This window comes from Indicator indicator, chromosome 5 (genome assembly GCF_027791375.1).
Source record: "Indicator indicator isolate 239-I01 chromosome 5, UM_Iind_1.1, whole genome shotgun sequence".
Lineage (NCBI taxonomy): Eukaryota > Metazoa > Chordata > Aves > Piciformes > Indicatoridae > Indicator > Indicator indicator.
Window position 1 is genome coordinate 25,840,823 of NC_072014.1, and position 20,710 is coordinate 25,861,532.

A 20,710-nucleotide genomic window follows, 5' to 3' on the forward strand; every position below is an offset into this window, starting at 1 on the left:
ACCATAAACATCCCAAGTCAGATGGCAATGGGACACAGACCGACATCCCAAAGCAGCAGTGACCATGGATGATGGGAAGAGAGCACCCACCCAGCCTGGGGGCTGCAGAGTGGGGCAGGAGAGCCCTTGCCCTCATCCAGACTCATCTTCTGGCTCTGCAGCTGTGGAGAAAAGCAGAGAGTGGATGAAAAATGAGCCAGGCTCTGCCATGGGGCCCAGCATGGCCAGCACCAACAGGAGGCTGGAGGGAGTTCAGCTGACTGGGACTCACAGATGGGGCAGGACAGCTCTCCATCCAGTCACACCCCTGCACAGTGGCAGCACTTCCCAGCCCTCCTCAGGAAGCGCTGTGCCACATTAGCTTTAAATATCTTTATTAGAGGAAGCTCTGCGCCACAGCCCCCACTGTGGGGACCATGGGGACGCCAGGCAGCCCCATGCTGTCCAACAGGAAAGCAAGGACTCCCCAGGGCACAGAGCTGGGCTCACCCATGCCATCCCTGCCACTGGCTCAGCCTGTCTCTGTCCCAGGGAGGCCACAGTGTGAGCCTGGGGGTGGCCCCCCCAAAATGGTCCTTGCCTGATCCCAGGCCATCAGACGCAGAGGCTGAGCTCCTGCCGGACAGAACACTTGCGGCACTGCACCACGCAGCACCAGTGGAAGCGGCACAGGCAGTTCTCCTCCAGCACCACCGTCTCGTCCCTGTGCCCTCGCCCACAGCACAGCAGGTCGCACCCACTCGTGTCCATGGCTGTGCTGTTGCAGATGCGGCCTCGGGTGCCCAGCGAGCCTGTCTTACGGTTAGCTGAGCAGAAGTCAGGGGAGTCGGCCGAGTAAATGAGGTCCTGCTTGTCAGGAGGTTTGATGTTGTCACCCACCGGGATGAGCGTTTTCCCATCATTGCCTCCCATCACCTTAAAAGCACCATTGAAGCGCTCCAGGAGGCGGTCCCCCACCTCACGGAAATGGGGCATCTTCCGCCAGCAGGTCCGCAGGGTGCAGGAGCCAGAGAGCCCATGGCACTTGCACTCTGTCCTCATGTAGCTGCGCACTGCCTGGGGAAGAGACACCGATGCTCAGCCCTTGGTCCCCCACATCCCTGCCCAGCACCCACAGTCCAAGCCCTGTTTCTTGGTGCTGCCCTGGCCTGGGGGAGGGTGCTGGTGGGGAGGCATGGTAAGTTTCCAAAGCACCTGCAAAGGTCTTTGGTGTCCATGTTTCACTCAAAGTTGGTGTAGATCATGGCTTGGGGGAGATAAAGGTGGAAGGTTGAGCTGGGTGGGGCAACGGGGCGAGTGATGCTTGTGGAAGACAGGGAGTGCGGGGGTCTTACCAAGCGCCCAGCTTCGTTGTTGTGCAGGTCAATAAGAGCTCGGATGTCATTTTTGCCTTTCTTGCTCTTGGCGTCCATGAACTGTTGAGATTTCTCATAGCCAAATTGCACATCGTCCCCACAGCCCCCCCACTCCCAGGCTGTGCCCTCTGTGCCTGGACCCGCCGTGGGTGAAGGGGGAGCCCGGCTCCGTGTCAGCTCGCAGCCACACTGCAGCAGCTCACCCATGCTGCAGGCCTGCGTGATGGCGTGGCTCACCCCGGCGGCCGTGATGGCATACACGAAGGCTGTCTCCCGGATATCTGTAAGAGAATGAATAGTGCCAGGATGCAAGGTCTGCTCTGCCAAATGCTCTTGCAAGCAAGGCATCCCCTCACCAACATCCCGTGGAGGCTTGGACCTTCCCTTCTCTCTCTTCTTCTATGCTTAGTGCCGTTCCCTTGTAACGTACCCACCCAGGAGCAGGCTGCCTTGGACAGGAGATCTCTCTTGCAAGCAGATGTGCAGAAGCCACAGGGTTCCAGGGGCAAAAAATCTCCTGCCTCTCCTTCCAGTGGTGCTGCCCCATAGGAAAGAGTGGCTCAGAGAGCAGGGGGAGTCTTGAGTGATCAGGTGGTACCCACAGCTTCCTCACACTACCCTGCTATGTCCCACCAAGCAGTAAAAATCCCGTCCCCAGCCGCAGGCTTGGCACCTGAAGAGAAGTGCTGAGAAGGACACCCACTGTGAGTGACACTCACCCCTCTGCAGGGCAGCAGTGATGAAGCTGTGCTGCCCGCTCTCCCCATAGCTCCCTGCCCCCTTCCCTCCACCGGCACAGCCTCCACCCTGCAGGATTATTTATTATTAGTATTTGCTCCTGCCTCTCTCTGCTCCAGGACACAAATTCCAAGCATCTTTCCCCTGCCCAGACCTGCCGCTTGCAGCCGCAGCCAGCAGGGGATTCTGGCAGCAGGGGTGCAGCACCCTGCTCCTGGGGCTCCCGTGCTCCCCCTGTCCTCTGCCAGGCAAATCCCTGCCCACCCAAATGCCAGGGTAGGGCTGGCCCAGGGTGGTGACACACAGAGAGTGCCTGGGGCATGGGGATGAAGTGGAAGGTGTACTTCAGGGGTCACCCCATCCCTTCATCTCCAGCACTCTGACTTGGGCAGTCTGTAAGAAGAGAAGCTCAGGGGCACTGGCTCCATGAGGGTGTCCACCACAAGCCCATGAAGCACCTGATCCTTAATGTTGTTGGTGGGAATTAGGCACACAGGAGCCTTTCCAGCAGTGCCACCCCATGGATGGGTGTTCCCTGCCCTGGCCCTCCTGCTCCCTCTAAGGCACACAGTCACTCACCTGCTCCTGCCCGGGGCTGACAGAGTGCTCGATGGGCAGTTCGCAGCTGGCAGAGGTCCCCATGCCACCGTGCCAGCCAGAGCCCTGGGGGCATGCCACTCCTCTGACAGCTCCTCCAGACACGTGGCTGCCTCCAAGCCAGCCTGCCCTGGCATGACATGCCTGGCAACAGCAGCAGGGAGGGAAGGGAGTACAGCCACAGCTGTGCCAAGGAGGCCATGGCTGGAACTGGAGCCCACTGAACCATCCTTCCGATGGCAGCAGGGACACCCCCCCACCCCCCAAAATACTGGGATGGTTTATTCGGTTTCTCTTACAGGAGACTGGTGCCTGCTGGCACCTTTCAGTGCAAGGCAAGCTCTCTGCCTCTAACACCCATGATGCAGCCCTGAGCACCTCCACACCTCTAGTTGGGATGTTACACATCTTCAGAGTGCCAGAGGTTCCTAGAATCACCAGGACATTGCTCATTTCCACTGAACATAGGAGCTCCTTCAGCATCCCCACGCCTAATGAATTTGTCTCCAACCCAAGCTGACACTGGTTACTTCACAGTTTATCCACCAGCATCATGCACTCATCACCCAGTCAGACCCTGGCATCCTGGCACAGCCCCACCTCCAGCCTGGAGCTCTGCTTGGCATAGATCCCACCCACCTCACTGCCAATGTGAAAATAGGTGAGTCCAGAGGCAGGAGAAACACTTGTGGGCCCTAACTCTTGCCCCTCAAGTGAATACACATACTTGTGTTTGAGGAAAACCCACACTTGAAAATCAGCTGCTTAAATGAGCTTGACTCCCTGTCACAGGCCAGCGTTTGGGGCCTCAGCTCTGCCTTCCACTGGTACCCTCAGCTGTTGGGTGCCCAGGGCACTCTGCCCTTGTCAATGCCCACAGGGAGGCTGCCCTGATCCCCCCCTGCAGTGTCCAAGGGCATACCCACCTGTCTCAACAAGACACGTGAAGGCTGAGGCAATCGGGGCTTTCTTCAGCACAGGGATAAACATGAGAACAGGGATGGGACTAAACTCACCACCCACTAAGTGCCTCTCCATCCTGAGGTGCTTTGAGCATCCCCCCCCCTCTTCCCTATCCAGCCCCCACCCTCTCTCCCTGGGGAGTGTGGCAGGGCTTTCCCATCCTTACAGATTCATGGGTACACCCTTGGACCTGCACATCCATCCCTTCCACTGTGCCACTCTCCCTTGGGGTGACATCAGGGTGCCCACGAAGGGACCATGGACACAGGGACAGGGGGAAAGCGCTGCTCGCTCCTGCTCATTGCAAGGGTAGGAGGGGGAGTCTGCAGGCACCCATGGGGCAAGGGGCAGCTCCTCATGACTCTGCGCTGCCTCGCACCCAGACCCCTTCCCCCAGCACAGCCCGGGGTCCCAGGGGGAGCAGTAAATCACTGCCAGACGAGGGTGCATTCTTGGGCTTTGTGAAGCCCCGCGCTGTCTGGGAGCATCGGTAATTGCTTCATTACAACACAGGGAGACATGTCCCGGCAGTAAAACCTCAGAGTGACTGCACCGGGGAGCACTAAGCAACCCCTACACACACACACACAGAGGTACAGGTTTGCATGCCCAGACTCTGCTCCAGGAGTCCCCAGGGAGGTGTGTGACTGGGTGGCTGGAGGCTTTCTGGGAGATGGGAGGCTGAGAAAGCGCTGGCCTTACCCTGCTGCAGGATCTTGCCAAAGTACTTGCTGTGGCTGGTGCAGTTCCAACGGCGGAAGCGGAATTGGTATTGGCACTCTCGGACGCCCAGCTTGGTGCCCTTGGCCACCTCCTGCACGATCTCCGGCTCCAGCTGGCACAGCTCCGCCTGTTTCCCTGCCAGCCGTTTTGTCTTTCGGCAGATGCTGTTGGGGTCCATGACCAGGGGGCTCCCCACTGCCCTGCAGGAGGGACAGCGAGCAGAGCAAAACCAGCACCTCAACCCGGGGGGGACCAGGATAGGGATGGGCATGGGCAGATCTGCTCCCAGGGACAGAGCAGGGCTGCAGGGCAGTGCAGGGTCGTTGCTGAGCCAGGGTGCCAAGGGGACAGGGAAAGGTATGGAGGCAGGGCAAGGCAAAAGTTGTGGGGTGGTACCTGCGTACCAGCACCCAGGGAGTACCTTGCAAAGATGACTGGGGAGATCCCACTTTGGGGCTGGCTGGAGGATGATGCTGGCACATGCCACTCTATGCCTGGAAGCCCTTGGGGACATCACTGGGGGTTACAATGGTGTCCCATGTGGCAGAGATGCTGTGCTGCTCAGCTCTTTAGGTCTGGTGCTGACCTGACACAGCTGCCTTCACCTGGTGTAGCTGCAGCTTCCAAAGCCCTGTGGGCACAGCAGGGAGCCAAGCCAGCACTCTTGGTGTGTCTCCCCCTCTCTGGGGGGCTTGCTGCTCTGCCTCATGGGAGATGAAATTAGTGATCTTGCTGGCAATAAAGCCCCTTGGCTGCTTGCCAGGCTCCTATGCTCACCTCCTCATAACTGTGAACTGACCCTGAGGGGAATGGAGCCACAAGTGGGTGTGGTCACATGAGAGAAGGATGCAGGTGGCATTACCAGCCCAGCTGATGCCAGCACGGGAGGGCAAGTCTCAGCTGAGCCCATGTCAGAGGCAGCTCCTCCTCACCAGCACAGCTAGAGCAAGGTGCCTGGCTCTCCAGACCAGGAGGCAAAGTCTGAGCACGATGCCACACTCCTTGGAATGCTGCTGGCTACAGAAACTTCTGTACTTTCCCCACACATTTTGCCGGGAGTGCCCTCCACGGCGCGGCTCGTGCCGCTGTACAGCCTGCCAACATCCTGCCCCATGCTGGCATGGGCAAAGCTCCAGCTCTGCCCTGGGCAATGCCAGTGCTGCAATGGGCAGAGAGCAGGCACACCATGCTGAAAGTCTCCTGTCCACATAGCCCATCTCTTGGTGCAGAGACCGTGACCCACCTGGATTTAGCACACCACAAACACAGACCCTCTCAGTCCTGCCTCACGTCCAGAGCCACCCCCACAGGCTCAAAGTCTGTCTTGCCCACTAATATTTTTTTCCTGGGTGTGGATGCATACAGGACCCCAAGGCTGGACTCAGCATCCCCCAGCACTTTGGGACACCCAAGGACTGCAAGGCCATGTTTCCTGCGGTCCCCTGGGGAGCTGAGCCCAGGCAACCCATGCTGCTGGCAGCCCTGCTCACTGGGGAGCACCAGCTGCACTACAACTTCCAAATCCAGATCTTTATAGTCTGGCCAAGCCCCAGGGGCTTGAAAAATCACAAGCTGAATCTTGGTGTTTAACTATGTTCTGGGTTTCCTTCTCACTCTCACACAGCAGGGAAGCTGTGTTCAGGACACCAGGCTGCTGGAATTCCCTTGCCATTCTGACCGTGGTGCAAACTCCCTCCAAGTCCCTTTTTTGAAATTCACAGTCTTGTCAGGGTTCTGCTGTCCTACATCAGACTCCCAAGCTGCCCTCATTTCCCAGCCACCAAAATCTCGCTGGGTTCATGGGGAATGTGTCCTCTTGCATAGTCTGGAAAAGAGTTCTTTATGCTTTGGCTGGAGGTTTAAGGGGTTATACAGCAATACCAAGAGGTGCAGCCTGGAAAGGTGATCTCTATCAGGGAAACTGAGGCAAGTTTACACTGCTGCTGGGGAGCACCTATCTCCCTTTGCTTCTGGCAGCAGGTTTCACTTTTCTGCATGACGTACAACTGCCTCTGCAAAGGGATGGAGCAGTTGGGAAAGCTTATGGGGCTGTGGCCAGGTTGGCACAGGTTCCCCTTTGGTAGGGAAACTGAGGTCCACATGGAAAACCACAAGCAAACCTGTCCAGTCACATCCCATGATGACCACATGCGCACTTAAACCTCCATGCTGGGCTCCAAGCTTGGTTTCCTTGGGGACCGTAGTCTCCAGACATCCCCAAAAGGACAGCAGAGGCTTGGCCCTGCTCCAGTGGGGTGGGGAAGAAGGAGCTGGGCCGGGACTTTCATTAGGAGACGACTCTTTGTACTCATATAAAAAGGATGCGCCAGGCGCCGGGGGCCATCAGATCAAATGCTGAACTGCAGATCACCCCGGCCCGTCGGATCAGGCTGGGAAGAGGAGCTCAGCCCTGCGGGGCTGGGGGGTGGTGGGTGGCTCACCGGCACCACGGGGGTCCCGACCCATGGCCTGGGCAGCAGTGAAGCCAGCGGGAGCATGTGAGGGCTTGCTGGCCATGCCGGCGAGGCATGGGGTGGGCTGCTTAAGTCCTGCACGATGTTAATTTCCGCTGGGCTCTGCTTTCTGGCACGGGGAGGCTGCCGGGAGCCCAAGAGCTGTTTTGCTTTGGAGGGTTTGGGGGGGGGTGAGGAGCGGGGGGGAGACAAGGGCAAGAAAAATGCTGCCAAACTGCTACTGCTTTGGCAAGGGCTCCAGCGCGGGGCCCAGATCTGCCTGAGCTTGTCCTGCTCCAAGGCCTCCCGCATCTACAATTAAGGTGCCCCACCTTTGCTGCCGGGCACTCCTCCCCCTGCCCTGGTGAAGGAACCAGGTCTCCAGCCTGACTCCCCCAACCCATTCAGCACACCCCAGCCCCCTGCTGCCTCCTGCCCAACAGCCCCCAGTCAGGCTCAGCAGCTTGGTGACATTCTTCTCTTCTGTCCCTGGTGCTCTTCACTTGCTGCCAAAACTGCCCACCTCAGCCTAAAAGGAGCCAAGATGGTGAGTCTCACTGTCCAACCTGATTTCCAGCACTTCTATGCAAGGGAGACAACCCCCATTGCTGAAAGGGGAAACTGAGGCACAGAAGAACACCTGCAACCTCCTGCCAACTTACTGCTGTCACTTCTTCAGCTGCCACAGCTATAGCCTGAGCCCAGTTTCAGTGACACATAAGAAAGGGGAGTCACTGGCACAACTGATGTAACCTGTGTGATCCAGATGCTGCCCTCACAGCCACAGGGACAGGGGCTCCTAAGAACCATAATCACCAGCTTTTCCTGCTCAGCTCACGTGCATGTCCATCATGTCCCATTCTGGTTCCCAGCCAAAATCATAGATCGAGATGATCTACAGGCGAGATGATCTGGCCTAAACAAAGCCTCCATCTGCCCCTTGGACATGATGAAGGTGTAGAGCAGGGCTTCTTCTAGTTCATGCCAGCAGACCAAGATCAATGAGATCCAGTGGGGTCTCAGTTTGCAGGGAGCCAACAGAGAAAGGGTAGCAAACCTATGTGGTGAGGAAGAGGATAGTCAGCCTTCACAAACAGCAACCGCATCTTGAGTCTTTGGTCCTGATGGTCCTGAAGCCCCAAGGAAAAGCAGTGGCTGTGTCATGCCAGCTTCATGTGGGACCCATCAGGTCTTCACCCATTATGTACTGGTGCCTGGGTATTCCCAAGTGGCAAAGGAATCCCTCTGTGGGACAACAAGGGCATGGCTTGCCTCCCATTGAGATCTCCATTCCAGTCCCTGGACACCTTCAGGTGTGACATGTAGGGTGCCTGGATACCCAGCCCAGTGCCCTGAGTCCACAGGCACTTCTTCACCTGTAGAGGTGAGATTTGCAGGATGCCAGCCCTTGAGAGCCAAACTCCATCCCCAGAGGACAGATCATCCTGCATCCCACCCAGTAGTGTCATACTTGCTGACAGCTCTGCAAAGAAATCAGATGCAAAAGGAGCACAGCTCGTTCCAAGCTGTGCAAACAGGGCAAGGAGGGGACACACATGAATCTTTACCCATCCACCTTCGTCTTCATCCCACGCAGGCGCACGACAGGTACCCAGCCCCTCACCCGGGGCGATGTGTGGGTGCTGCCACTAACTGGGGCAGCTGGGTGTGGAAAGCAGAGCAGGAGGTGCATGGAGGGAGTGAGTAATCAGCAAGTCACCGCCCTGGGGGGCACAGCCAGGTCTTGGCCACCAAGCAGCACCAGAGGCATTAAGAGAGCTGGGAATGCCATGAGCTGGGGAGAGAAGAGGGCCCCCATTCCCTGACCTCCTCCTTAGAACTCCTTAGCAAGGATGGGATGGAAATCAATGGGATGCTGCCCAAAGGTAAGAGGCTTCAGCGTGGCATGGTGTCAACCCACAGACTTGCCAGCTGCAGGGTCATGCTGAGGCCAGGCACCATGGGCAGGAGCTGCCCAAACTTGTGCTGTGAGTACCAGGGTGGATGGAGGGAGCACATGCCTGCAGAGGTGGTGGTCCCAGAGTTGTGTCCAAGCCGTAGAAGGGCTGGGGTGAGAAGAAAGGAGTCCACCCACCCTTGATCACTGTGTCTTTCCTCAGGGTGCTAGTGGAGGCTGAAACTGGGGTGACCCAGCACCCTCCTGCATGTGGGGGATTTGAAGGCTTCATGACTGATGCAAAGCCCAGTCAAGTCCTTCAGCTTGAGGCATGCATAGGACAGAGCTCGGCAAGCTGGGTGTCACCATGGGAGAGTGAAGAAAACCAGGAGCAGGGACCAGGGATGGCATGGGAAAAAGCTCAGTTGCCTTTTGGGAGGACACAAATACCCAGCTCTGAAGCCGGTGCCATCTCAAAGGGCCCAAGGGAAATATTTTCCTTTAGAAAAGTCCAGCAGGTCAGCAGCTGCTCCAGAAGGGGCACAGGGAGATGTGACCAGACTGGGGCTCACACACTGGGAAGTGTTTCGCTCCCCATGCAGCACTGCTTCAGGGGTGAGGGCACATCTGGGACAATCAGGTAGATTAGTCCACTAAGTACTGTGGGGGATCATGGGCTGTGGGGTGGTGGGTGTGAATCAGCAGGCCCAGGGGGTGATTCACAATACTCCCTGCAAGGCACGCAGGTAGGGCCTTCCAGCCTGCCCTTACAGGCTCCAGGGCAGCAGAGGAGAGTGTGAGGCCACCAGAATATGAAACTCACCTTGGGATATGTGATCTCAGAGAGAATAGGGCCAGAACCCCTCAAGCAAAGATATGGCCATAGGTGCTGGTGGATGGGTCCCCCCTGAGCTCCTCTGAAGGAGTGCCATGAAAACCTGGAGATACACTGCCCATGTGTATGCATGGGAAGGGGACATACGGCAGGTGTACATCCCTCCAGGCTCCCTCAGATCCACAGCTTGAGTGGAGCACATCTCACCTGGGATGATTTCTCCCCTTACTCTTCTCTTCCACCTCCTGACTGCTTTTGTCTGTGCCCATGGAGAATCAATGGGCATTTGGGCACTGAGGAATCCTGCCTTTGCTCACCCCCATCCCCATAATGCCTCTGTCCCTGCAAGCACAGTCAACCACACACTGAATCTACAAGCTGCAACCCTGCCCTGAACCTGCTCAATGCTTCTGACACATCAGCTTTGCCTGCCCGATATCCCTGAACCCTCCAGACCAGCCCAGGAGACCCAGGCAGTCCTTCCCTGTCCTGCTCAGGGAGGAATCACTGTTGCACAAGGAGCCAGGTGAGAAACACAAAAAGAGGAGGAGATTTTACATGGCTGATGGAAGCAAGGGGGACTTATTCCCTGCATCCTGGCATGAACTAAGTGACTGGCAACACCTGAATGCTACATCTTCCAAGTGGCACTGTCCATCGCCTGCTCCTCTCTGCCATGGGCAGGTCCGTGTGTCTGCCCCTCTGCCTCTTCTTACACCTATCAGTGAGACCTCTGGGGCCATCCTACCACAATAAGGATGCTCTTTCTCAAGGAGGATGCTCTTTCCCAGGCTATGACATCATCAGCATGGCATCACCACTTGTACATCACACCTGAGCTCTTTTTCTCTGCAGCTATCTGCCAGGATCCCAACAGGTGCAGTTACCATTTGTGAGTGGCTGAGCTTGGCTGCATGTTGGCATGGGGCTGAGGACCATGTCTCCCAGGACCCAGCCCTGCTTCACTCTGCCATGTCACTGTCACAAACCAGTTTGTCACCAACATTGGAGAAAATTGCTTCAGACAGGCAGCCCCTGCATGTATGTCCCTTACACTGCACAGGTAACGCTTCCAAGGGTGGGCTGGCATGGAAATGCAGACTTTCCTTTCTTACCTAGGGAAACATGCCCCCAAGGCTAAGCAGCCTAGCATGCCCAAAGATGCACAGGCAAAGGCTTGCCACCAAAGTACATTCACATCAGTGGCAGGGACATCAAGGAACAGCTCTACAAATATCATCATCCTTGGGGCTTCCAGGAGCCCTGGCACACAGACAGCTGCAGCCCTGAAACCCTCCTCACCAAAACCAAAACCAACAGACACTAGTAGTTGCACAGACCAGGGAGAGGGGACGAATATATGGAAAGATGCCTGCCCTGAGCTGGCTCAAAGGGCCAGCATCACCCCGACCTCTCTCACCAGCATGGGAAGAGCTCCCTGGAAATACAGGGATTATCTCAGCCCAGGACCGAAGATCCCAGGGTCTGAGGGAAGTAGCTCGTGAATCCACCAGCTGCTCAGGCGTCCTGTCTGGGGAAGCCCGGTACGTCCATTTGGTGGTGCTGGTGGCCTCGTTCACACATCAGCTCCTCCCGGCTCACTGGCTCCCGGGCTCTGCGGTGAAGCAGAATGCGTGCTGAGGATCTTCCTGCAGCCACTCCATTGCCCGGCGCATTTGGCTGTGCTGCGTGCAGCAGAGTTATTATTCTTAAATTAAAAGTTCCTTTTCTTCTTCTTTTTTAACGGAAGAACAAACAAGTTTGACCCCCTGCTCTCCTCTGCCAAATTCTGCTAATCTCCCCAAGTCGGCACTGCCAGCACATGCACGGCATGGTCACAGCTCCAGCAGGACCCAGTCTCAAAACAAGATGCAGCTCTGTGCAGCTGAGCTGAGGGGCAGTGGTACCCAAGCACTCTGCTCTTGCTGATGTCGTCTGTCTGTCCCTGAAATGAAGGCAAACTGAACTCCCACTTCACCCCTGCCTGCTCCAGCCATGGGCAGAATGACTCTGATGTCCGTGGATCTGGGGGTAGGCTACAAACTTCGGTGTGAGGTCTTGCTGCATGGGTATTGATGAGGATGGAACAGAGAAAGTGGAGAGAGATGAAGGGACAGCTTGTATGTGCAGGGTAGTGATCTGAGAGTTCACCAGTGAAAAACATCAGCTCTCAGGCAGTAGGAGAGACTGTGCCCCAGGATGGCACAGCTACCCTGAGGTGGGTGGCAGGGAGCAGGGTGACCCTCCACATGCACTCTGCCCCATCAGGGCTCACCCTACCATGCTCTCCTCTCCTAAAAATACTAAGGGAAGGTTCTCTCTGACACATTAACCCCTTCCCCAGCAATAAACACCACGCTCAGGCTGCAGGGCCAAACTCTCAGCCAATATACAACCGACTTGTAACAGCAGCATTTATGCCCAGCAAGGCACCCCTTTTGCCCTGCACTCCTGGAGCTAACGAAGAGGATGGAGTCACAGAATAAATCACTGGCGGGCAGGCAGGGGATTGGGAGGGAAAGGCTTATGGAGAGCTTTATTTTAGGGGTCAAAAGAGTGTGACAATGTGGAGATGAATAGCCTCAGATAATGAATGATAGCCTGGACAGCACGCCAGGGAGCTGGAATCTAAGCACTTAAAACCGGATAAAGACAGGCTGGGTGAAATTCTTAATAGATTTAAATAGTTCATGTTTCGACAGATACCTGGGCTTTCCAAGGTTGGGTCCCAGCTCTGTGCTTGTAATGAATCCCCCACCCCCTCCGGAATCCTACAAGGCACCGTCTCTGCCTTTGATGAAGGCACCATTACAAACAGGGGTTTTGTCCCTGCCGTGTCTGAGACACGACTCAAGAAGGGACACCATAGGGACCTTCAGGCTTTTAATTAAAGTTGACTTACTGGAGGTGTGTAGAGGACCCTATCCTGCCTTCGCCACCCCTCAGGCATACTACCTTCCCAGGCTGTGGGCTTAGGGTGCAGGGAGGTAGGCTGCTGCTCTCTCTGCAGGAGCTACGTGTCTCCTACTCCTGGGGGTCCCCTAGCCTGCTGTCCCCGACACATCCATGTGTCCAAAATCCGACAGCGTGAGGGTGCTCCCAGTCTGGATCTGCCCGGCCAGCGAGCAGTGGTCTTCACCCAAGGGATGCCCCCAGTGTAGTGTACTCTGTTGTCCCCAAGCTAGGGTGAAGAGACCACCTCTGGAGATTAAGGGATCCTGTGCGCCCTCCTGGCACCCACCCCGGGATGTTCTACTCACCACCAGAGCCCGATGATGTTGGCGGGGCAGAGGAGGATGAAGAAGAGCCCCATCTGGGTCCGGGAGGAAGGCAGCATCCTGCCAGGGCTGAGGGAAGCGTTGAACCCCCTCCGCGCACCCTGCGGGGTGCCGGGCAGCCCCGAGGGCCGACGCCCCGGCTGATGGGTGCCCGCTGCCTCCCTCCGCCGGGCCGGGGCGGGCGGGCACCGCGGCCGGCGGGGCCGGGCTGGGCTGGGGCTGGGCTGGGCAGGCACCTCCGGACGGCTGGAGCTCGGCGCGGAGGCTGCTCCGAAGAAGGAGGAGGAGGAGGGACGGGGCTGCGAAAGCATCTGCCTCCGACAGGGAAACCGGAGCCCGGGGGGACGGACAGGGCGGGCCGGGCGGGGGGACTCCTGGGTGCCAAGCTCGGCTCCCAGCGCGCAGCCACGGCCACAGCGTGGGCACGGGCACCCTCCGGCAGAAGGAAGGCAGACGCAGTCTGCCTGGCTCCGAGTTCCGCTGTCGCGCTTGGACGTGCACCTCTTTTAGCAGGGTTTGGCTGGCACAGCCCTGTCCCCCGCAGCCCCAGGGACCTGGCAGGGAGCTGCCTGGCACAGCCCCACCTGGCACAGCCCGGTTCAGCCCCGAAGCACTTGCGGGAGCCCTCCTGGCACAGACCTGCCCGGCTTCGCTCGGGGTTGTGGCATGACATTGCCAAACCCGACACAGCCCCTAGAGCCCTTCCTGGCACCTGACCATCATCCGCCTGCCTGACCTAAGCACCTCTGTCGTGGTTTTGCCCAAGCCTCACACCCCTTCATTGCCCCCCAACAGAGCCCTGCCTGGATCCTGTCCCTGCACTGGGTGACCTGGCACAATCCTGGCTCCATGGCTCTGCCTACCCTCGGATCAGTCTACTTTGCCTGGGATTCTGAAGGAATGAGTACCCAAGCATCTCCCTATGCTCCAGATCCTCTGGGGAGACATCCCTGGGGCAGGGGGACAGACAGGTGGGTGACATGAGCAAGCCTCAGGAGTGAAAAGACCAGGAAAAGAGTTCAGGAAGGGCTGGCTTGTTTAGGGTGATCTTGTCTCAGGTGTAGCCAGGACCCAGGAAGGAGACACCCCCTCAGTACCCTATCACAGCAGACAGCAGGAGGTGCCTGGGGCAGAAGGTAACTGAGGAGCCTAGGAGGTAGTGGGCATAGGAGGAGCTGGTGCCCGCAGGCTTCCACCTCAATCTTCTTCCAGGCTTCTCCCCATCCTGAGCAGCCTCAGGAATGATTTCTCAGGGATCAGACCAGGGCCCTGGCTCTCTGCTTCCTCTTGCACCATCTGTGACTCAGAGCAGAGCTTGAGGGTGCAGGTCCCAGCCCTACAGCATCAGGGCAATGGATCCTGGAGCTGGAACAACCTCCCTGGGGGGTCCTGATTTAGCTCTGCACTCACCCCCACTGAGCAGCCAATCCTTCGAGTTACCCCAACGGAAATGGGTGTCTGCCACCAGTGATGGGCAAAGAGTACCTTTACTGATGGTGAGCTCCCTGCTCCCTCCAGTAGTGATTTGAGCTCTGTCTCCCTTCCTGAGAGGTTATCACTCCCCATCCCCTGCTCATTTCTAGCCCCTGACTTGTCCATCACTGCTCCTTCTGCCCCCATCAACAGCAGTTTCTCCCCTTCACCTGGGCATATTCACTCCCCATCAGCGGTATTTGGTGATGAATGACTCAGGTTTTATCTGTACCTTGGTATGATTCTCCTCTCCATTCTGAGCACAGGAGGTAAGAGAATCCCCCCACTTCTGGAGGTTTCCCACTTGCTCCTTCCCTGCCCTCCCACACCAGGACTGGTCTCACAGTCTGCACCCTTGATGTGGTGACCAAGACTGAGCCATCTTGGCTGAAGCACAGAGAGTCGTGGGGACCTTCCCTGAGCTGCACACTGCGTCGGAGCTGCTTCACCACGTCTGGTCCCCTGCGTCTTTTGCTGTCACTCACCAGCCTCCATCCTACCTGCTCTATGAGAACCCCATCATCGCCAGACTAGGGGGAAAGTTAGCAACAGGCAACTACTGGGGAGGAGGGGAGGAGACAGAGCTGCCAAAGCTGGGGACAGGCTGACACCACGCCCAGGGCCCCAGTCCCGGCAGGCAAAGCTCCACAACAGCTCTCTGCAAGGTACAGCTCATCTGCCGGCGTGTTGAAAGTGCCTGTTGTCCCCCTGCCCCTAGCACCCGGCCTCCTTGCAAAGGCAGCGCAGGGCAGGTGAGAAGCCTTTATCTGATTTCCTAAGGGCAGAAAAATCCCTTTGATTTTGCCCTGAAGAGGGGAGCAGGAGGAGGGGGAGCCCTGTCCTAGTGAGCAGGTGCGGCTGGCTCACAGGAGCTCACCTTATCATGTGAGGCTGGAGAGGGCTGGGGTGGGTTGTGATGCCCACAGCACACACATGGGAATTCACCCCATTGCCTGGATCCCGTGGCAAAATGTCCCAAGAGGGGCTGGTGAGGCAAATTGGGCTCCTTGCCTTGTGCCTCTGCCAGGGCGGTTGGAACCAGGGGGGTGCCCAGGGTTTGCCCCTGCCTCCCAGCTTGCCTCCCAGTTGCATAAAAATTCCCCCGTTAGCAAGGGGGAAACTGAGGCATAGGGATGTTGAGACCTGCTTTAGCAGCTGAGGGGTGACAGCTTGCTTACCCAGACACAGGAGTTTGCTCACCCTGCCTTCTGCAATAAAACCCAAAGGGCCACATTCTTCAGGGGACAAAGCCACTGCAGTGACACTGAGACAGGGCTACGGATGACAGGAATATCACCATGCCACCCCAAAGCAACCTCGCCTCCAGGGTTGATCCTTTGTCTCTTCCTTCCCTTGCCTTTCACAGCTTCCCCCCCACCTTCCACCCCTCAGCTTTTCTGTTATTACAAATTATAAAACAATTTTTTCCTGCCGTCCTGCATTCTTCTGCCTCCTGCAAGAATTTTAATGTATTTATTTTTGCTATCAGGGGAAAGCGCCGTGTTCCTCGGCCACCCCTGGGCAGCCCCAGCCCCTCTTGGCCACTGATGGAAATTAATGATGGGGGCTGCAGAGGGAGAGCAGGCACTCCTGCACCCCTGCAGCAGAAGCACGGGGAGGGGTGGGTAGCCCCCCAGTCAGTCAATGGTTTCTCCAGTGGCAAGAAAAGAGTGTGGATGATAGAGAACTGAGCTGCAAAAGGGACAGGGGGGACCAGTCACCACAAGGTGCTGCTGGTTATGGGATGGGGAAGGAATGGCTGTTGGGTGGCTGGGTAGGGCCAAGGGGTGCTTTGGGGTCCAGCTGCAGAGTGCTGTGAAGAGGAGCCATGTCCACATGAACAGCATAGGGTTGGGCTTCCCCTGGGCAAGAGGACACCCTACCCCATGCAACAGCATCCTCAAGTAGTCCCCATCCTGCTTCTGGGACAAAGCACCCCTCAATGCCCCATCCTGCTCAAGAACACAGCCCCCACCACCGACCTCCCTCTGCTCCTAAGATGGTACTCTGGTGCTGTGCTGAGCTCTAGCTGCCACTCCCCCTGTGTGGCCTCAAGGGCAGGGGACAGGGGTGCCTGCTTCCCCAGCCCCCCTGCCCCGTAGTCACAAGGCAGCGGGGGGGGCTCTGGCTGCTGGGAGAGAGCGGACAGGGGAAGGAAGGAGCAGGGCCTTTCCCGCTGCGGGGAAAGTGCGGTGATTTCCAACCCAAACACCCCAGCGCTCAGCAGCCGCATACTTTCCCAGCGTCCCTCCCCTCCTCTACTCCCGAGGACACTGGCGATCAAACCCAGGTTGGCCCCATCTCCTGCTCCTGCAGTGAGGTCATAGAGCTGTGTTTGTGACATCCCAGTGTCTCCATGGCAGCACACTGTGATGTCATAAGCCGAGGGTTGCGACCTCACAGCAGGAGGAGAATGATCTTATTAAAACAACATGGTCGCCATCCATGGCCACTCACAGCTGGGGGATCCTGTGCAGGGTAATGGCTGGTGGAGGGGCTGGGGACAACTGAGGGGATGATGGGGACAGAGCCCTTCCTGGAGTCGTGTCTCTGGTGGGAGCTACTGGTGGTGACACATGGCATGATCCAGCACCCAAAACAGAGAGCAAACCCCAGGGCTGACCTCACCCACAAATGCAAACACATGAGCCCCAGGGTACCGGTGTCATGGTGAATTTGAGGACAGCCATGCCAGGGCTCAGGGGTCCCCTAGGCTCAACTGCAACACTGCCCACCTCTGGGGCCAAGTGTCTTGGGCCTTATCAGGGCACAGAGCCTTTTCATGTCGGGTCGGTGGGTGGTGAGCGAAGCTGACGAGGACCTGTCCCCAGATCAGAGTCACTCAGTGCTGACAGCGACTACGAGGCTCGTTCTTAAATTAGATGCATCCACTGCCTCCCCCAGCTGGAGCTCCCAGCCCCTGCCCCATGGCTGGACATAGCCTGGGACATCCCTGCCCTTTGTGGCCAGGCTGGGCAGCATGTCCCACACACACAGATGTGCACACAAGTGGACACTATCATATCCCTAAGGAGAGCTGTTTGGTGGCTGGGCATCACTTGGGCACTGACAGATAGGTGACAGATGAGTGGGTGGGTGGGTGGATGGATGACAGATGGGTGGGAGGCTAGGTGGATAGATAGGCAGGTAGGTTTGGGTAAAAATGGGGAGAGATGCATGAATTTGTCAACGAATGGATGGGTGATGCACAGGCAGCTCAGAAGGGGGATTGGGAGAGATGACTGTGAGATAAAAAGCCACATGCAGGTGTGGATGGATGGATGGATGGATGGATGGATGGATGGATGGATGGGTGGATGGATGGATGGGGAAGGAAAACAGGGAAATAGGATTGGGAGGACAGATGGCCCTAGCACTCCTTAGTGAACCCCTGTGGCTCTAGACATTGTTGCACTTTCACAACAACCTCAGTTTCAGGCAGCAGCAGCAAAGACCCAACTCTGTCCTGGGAAAGAGCATTCCAAAGGAAGAAAATTTGTCATTCACTCTGCACTACAACTCAAGTGCCTGACCTTGTGCCACAGCTGTCATGCACCCTCACAGCATCCACTCTCCACTGCTCAGAGAGGGGAAACTGAGGCCAGGAGGGACTGCCCTGCAGTGCAGCAAAGATGAAATCACCCCTCTCCAGGCAGGCACAGCTCTGTGTCCAGTCTTGCTTGCTCCAACTCCCTGCACATCCATCTGTCTGGCCTGAGAAAGGACACGTACTGCTTGGGCTGGGAGGGATGGGGCTGGGAGGGATGTCCTTGGGCCCCTGCAGGCTGTAAACATGATGTCATGTGGTAGTGTACACAGCCCACTCTGTGCACGGGTCTCCGAATGGGCTTCACAAGTTCTGTGTGGGAGGCATCAACTGTGGCCCACAGCCAAGGGAACTGGAGTCAGAAGATAAAATCAGGTTTGCTTCAGGCTGGAGCAAACAGCCATTTGCAGGAGGAGTAAGGACAGAGAGAGCAGCTGGAGCTGGGGGACACCAACCCACCTCAGAAAGCTTGGCAAGGGGCATAGGTGATGTGGGACACCCCAGCAAAACCCGGCACTAGTCTCGCCACTCCTGGGTCGGCCCTCTTCGTCCCTACTTGACTTAGAATAACTCCATAGGCACTTGAAGTCACTAATCAGCCAGGACCACTTGAGAGCAGCCTGGGACTGCCTCCCGTCTCCCATGATAACGGGTCGCCAGCCCTGGGCTCACTCCAGAGTCCCACTCCCATGTCCTCAGGGAAAGGTCCTAGCCCAGCTGGGCCTCGTGGGGCACAGAACAGGGGGAGCCCAAAGCACAGCTCACCACTGGGTGCTGAGTCCCACATAGTCTGTGAAGGAACACCATCATGATCATTGATTTACCTCTTGTTTCTAAATCTTTGCGTTGTTCCCAAGCCCTTGCCCAGGTCTGAGGGGTCAGACAGAAGGAAACAAGGGATGGGGACCTTTGGAAGAGGGGCAAGAGTGTCCCACTTGAACCCTCTGTGTAGGAGAAGAGTAGCTGTCTCCAAGCCTTGGATCTGGCCCCATCCTTCCGAATCTCCCCATGTTCCCCTTGTGCAGCCCCACCAGCCCCAGCATGGTTCATGACTCAGGCAGTGACAATGCAATGACATACAGCTGGCGTGATGGTTTACAGTCCCCAGGACCCCGGGGGCTCAGCCTTCTCATATCCTGGGCTTTGCTTGGTGTGAGTCAGGGGACGCCCTCCCCTGGGACACCCCACTTTCCACTCTGCCTGTGGGAGGGCAAATGGGGGGTTAGTTGATGCAGCCCTGGGAAAGTTTCCAGCTCCTGGGTAAGTTTCCAGCTCCTGGGTAACACTGCACAAGATTCATAAAGAAGCCATCTTTCTGTCCTGGCAGCCAGGACCCTCCACGTTGAGGGCAGCACTTCTTAAGCAGTGTGTGGTGAATGAGTTGAGTGCCAGAGCAGTGCAAGAGTCCTGTGGTGCCTTCCTTTGCACCCACAGGTCCCACTGGTGACTTGAGGTTGGATCTGATGACTTGACTGTGGAACTAACAGACCTGCAGGATCTCTGGGGCAGAGGGACACACAGGATGGAATTTACCACCTCCAGTTCCCCATGCTCATGGATAAATGCAACATTTGCTCCCCTGCCTCTGCCCCACCTGTCATCAAGTTGCGGCCGGGCTGGCCCCGCACTAGGGAACTTCCCTGGAGCTGGCGATGCCGCCGGCTCCCCGCGGCATCCTCCGGCTGCGGATGTCGTGGCCCAGTCTCTTCCCTTCGGAAGTCCCCGTCGGGCGGCTGTGGAGGGGTCTGACTCACCCGATCCCCCGACCCCCTCCCCCTCTTCCTGCACGGCCTCTCGCACAGCCCTGGCAACGGGCCCCGAGAGCCCCTGTCTGGCCCCGCTGCCGCCCGCGGTCCGAGGGCGGGGAGCACAGCCTAGCGGCGGAAGACGGGAGCAACCGAGCTGCCCGTGAGCCCCTCACCTCGGCCGGGCTGCGAGGGCAGTGGGGACCGGCCTGCAAAGCCACGGCTGCCAAAGCCGCCCTTGTAGAATTTGCCCTTTAGAATTTGGCCGAGTGCGAGATCCTCCACCCGGATCTGGACAGCCCCCGTATCAGAACAGTCGGGACCGGGGAGCAGTGGAAAGCAATGCTGCAGAGAGGGGCTTGGGGATATTGGGAGATGGAAAACAGTGTATGAGCTTGCAGCCCCCAAAGCCGACTGTGTCTGGGACTGCAAAACAAGAAGGGTGGCCAGCAGAGTAAAGGGGGTGGTGCCCTCCCTTCACTTCATGCTGTTTAGACCCCCCACGTGGGGTACTGTATCCAGCTCCAAGGTCTCCAGCATGAGAAGGACATGGACTTCTTAGAGTAGGTCCAGAGGAGGGCCACAAAAATGATCAGAGGGCTGTGATAACTTCCATGAGAGTTGGGGTTGTTCAGCCTGGAGAAGAGAAGGTTCTGCGGAGACCTTGTTGCAGCCTTCCAATTATATAAGAGGTTTTTAAGAAAAATGGAGACTTTTTACCAGGGCCTGTGGTTTTTACTGGTTTTGCAAGGGGCAATAGTTTTAAACTGAAAGAGGTGATGGGGTCCTCAGAAAGGGAAAAGGCAGCTGCAGCAGGCTGGAACAAGCTGGGGCACCCCCTGCTCCGGGGAGTGAGTGCCACAAGTTGGCCAGAGTGCCAGGCTGGAAAGGCCCGAGCAGGGCAGGGGACTGGGTTTTCCCATTGGCTTCGGATTTGGGACCGGCTGGGGTAGGGAGAGCTGCAGAGCTGGCTGCAAATAGCCATGAGATGGCGGCAGGCGCTCACGCTTGGCTGTCCCAGCCTGGGTGCCTCTCGGGTGTCTACAAACTGCAGGAGTGCTTGGATCCTGCACCACCACCCCAGCTCCACTGCCAGGGACTACATC

General features: G+C 57.4%; 1 protein-coding gene across 1 annotated transcript; it reads right to left on the minus strand.

Annotated features, from left to right (window-relative positions):
* Nucleotides 1-594: 594 nt before the first annotated feature.
* WNT6 (Wnt family member 6) lies at nucleotides 595-12,898 on the minus strand. Its single transcript, XM_054381172.1, has 4 exons — nucleotides 12,822-12,898; nucleotides 4,356-4,576; nucleotides 1,335-1,636; nucleotides 595-1,056 (listed from the first exon to the last, which is right to left on the minus strand). Exons 1-4 carry the CDS (start codon nucleotides 12,896-12,898, stop codon nucleotides 595-597), a joined length of 1,062 nt encoding a protein of 353 aa, XP_054237147.1.
* Between the last annotated feature and the right edge of the window lie 7,812 nt (nucleotides 12,899-20,710).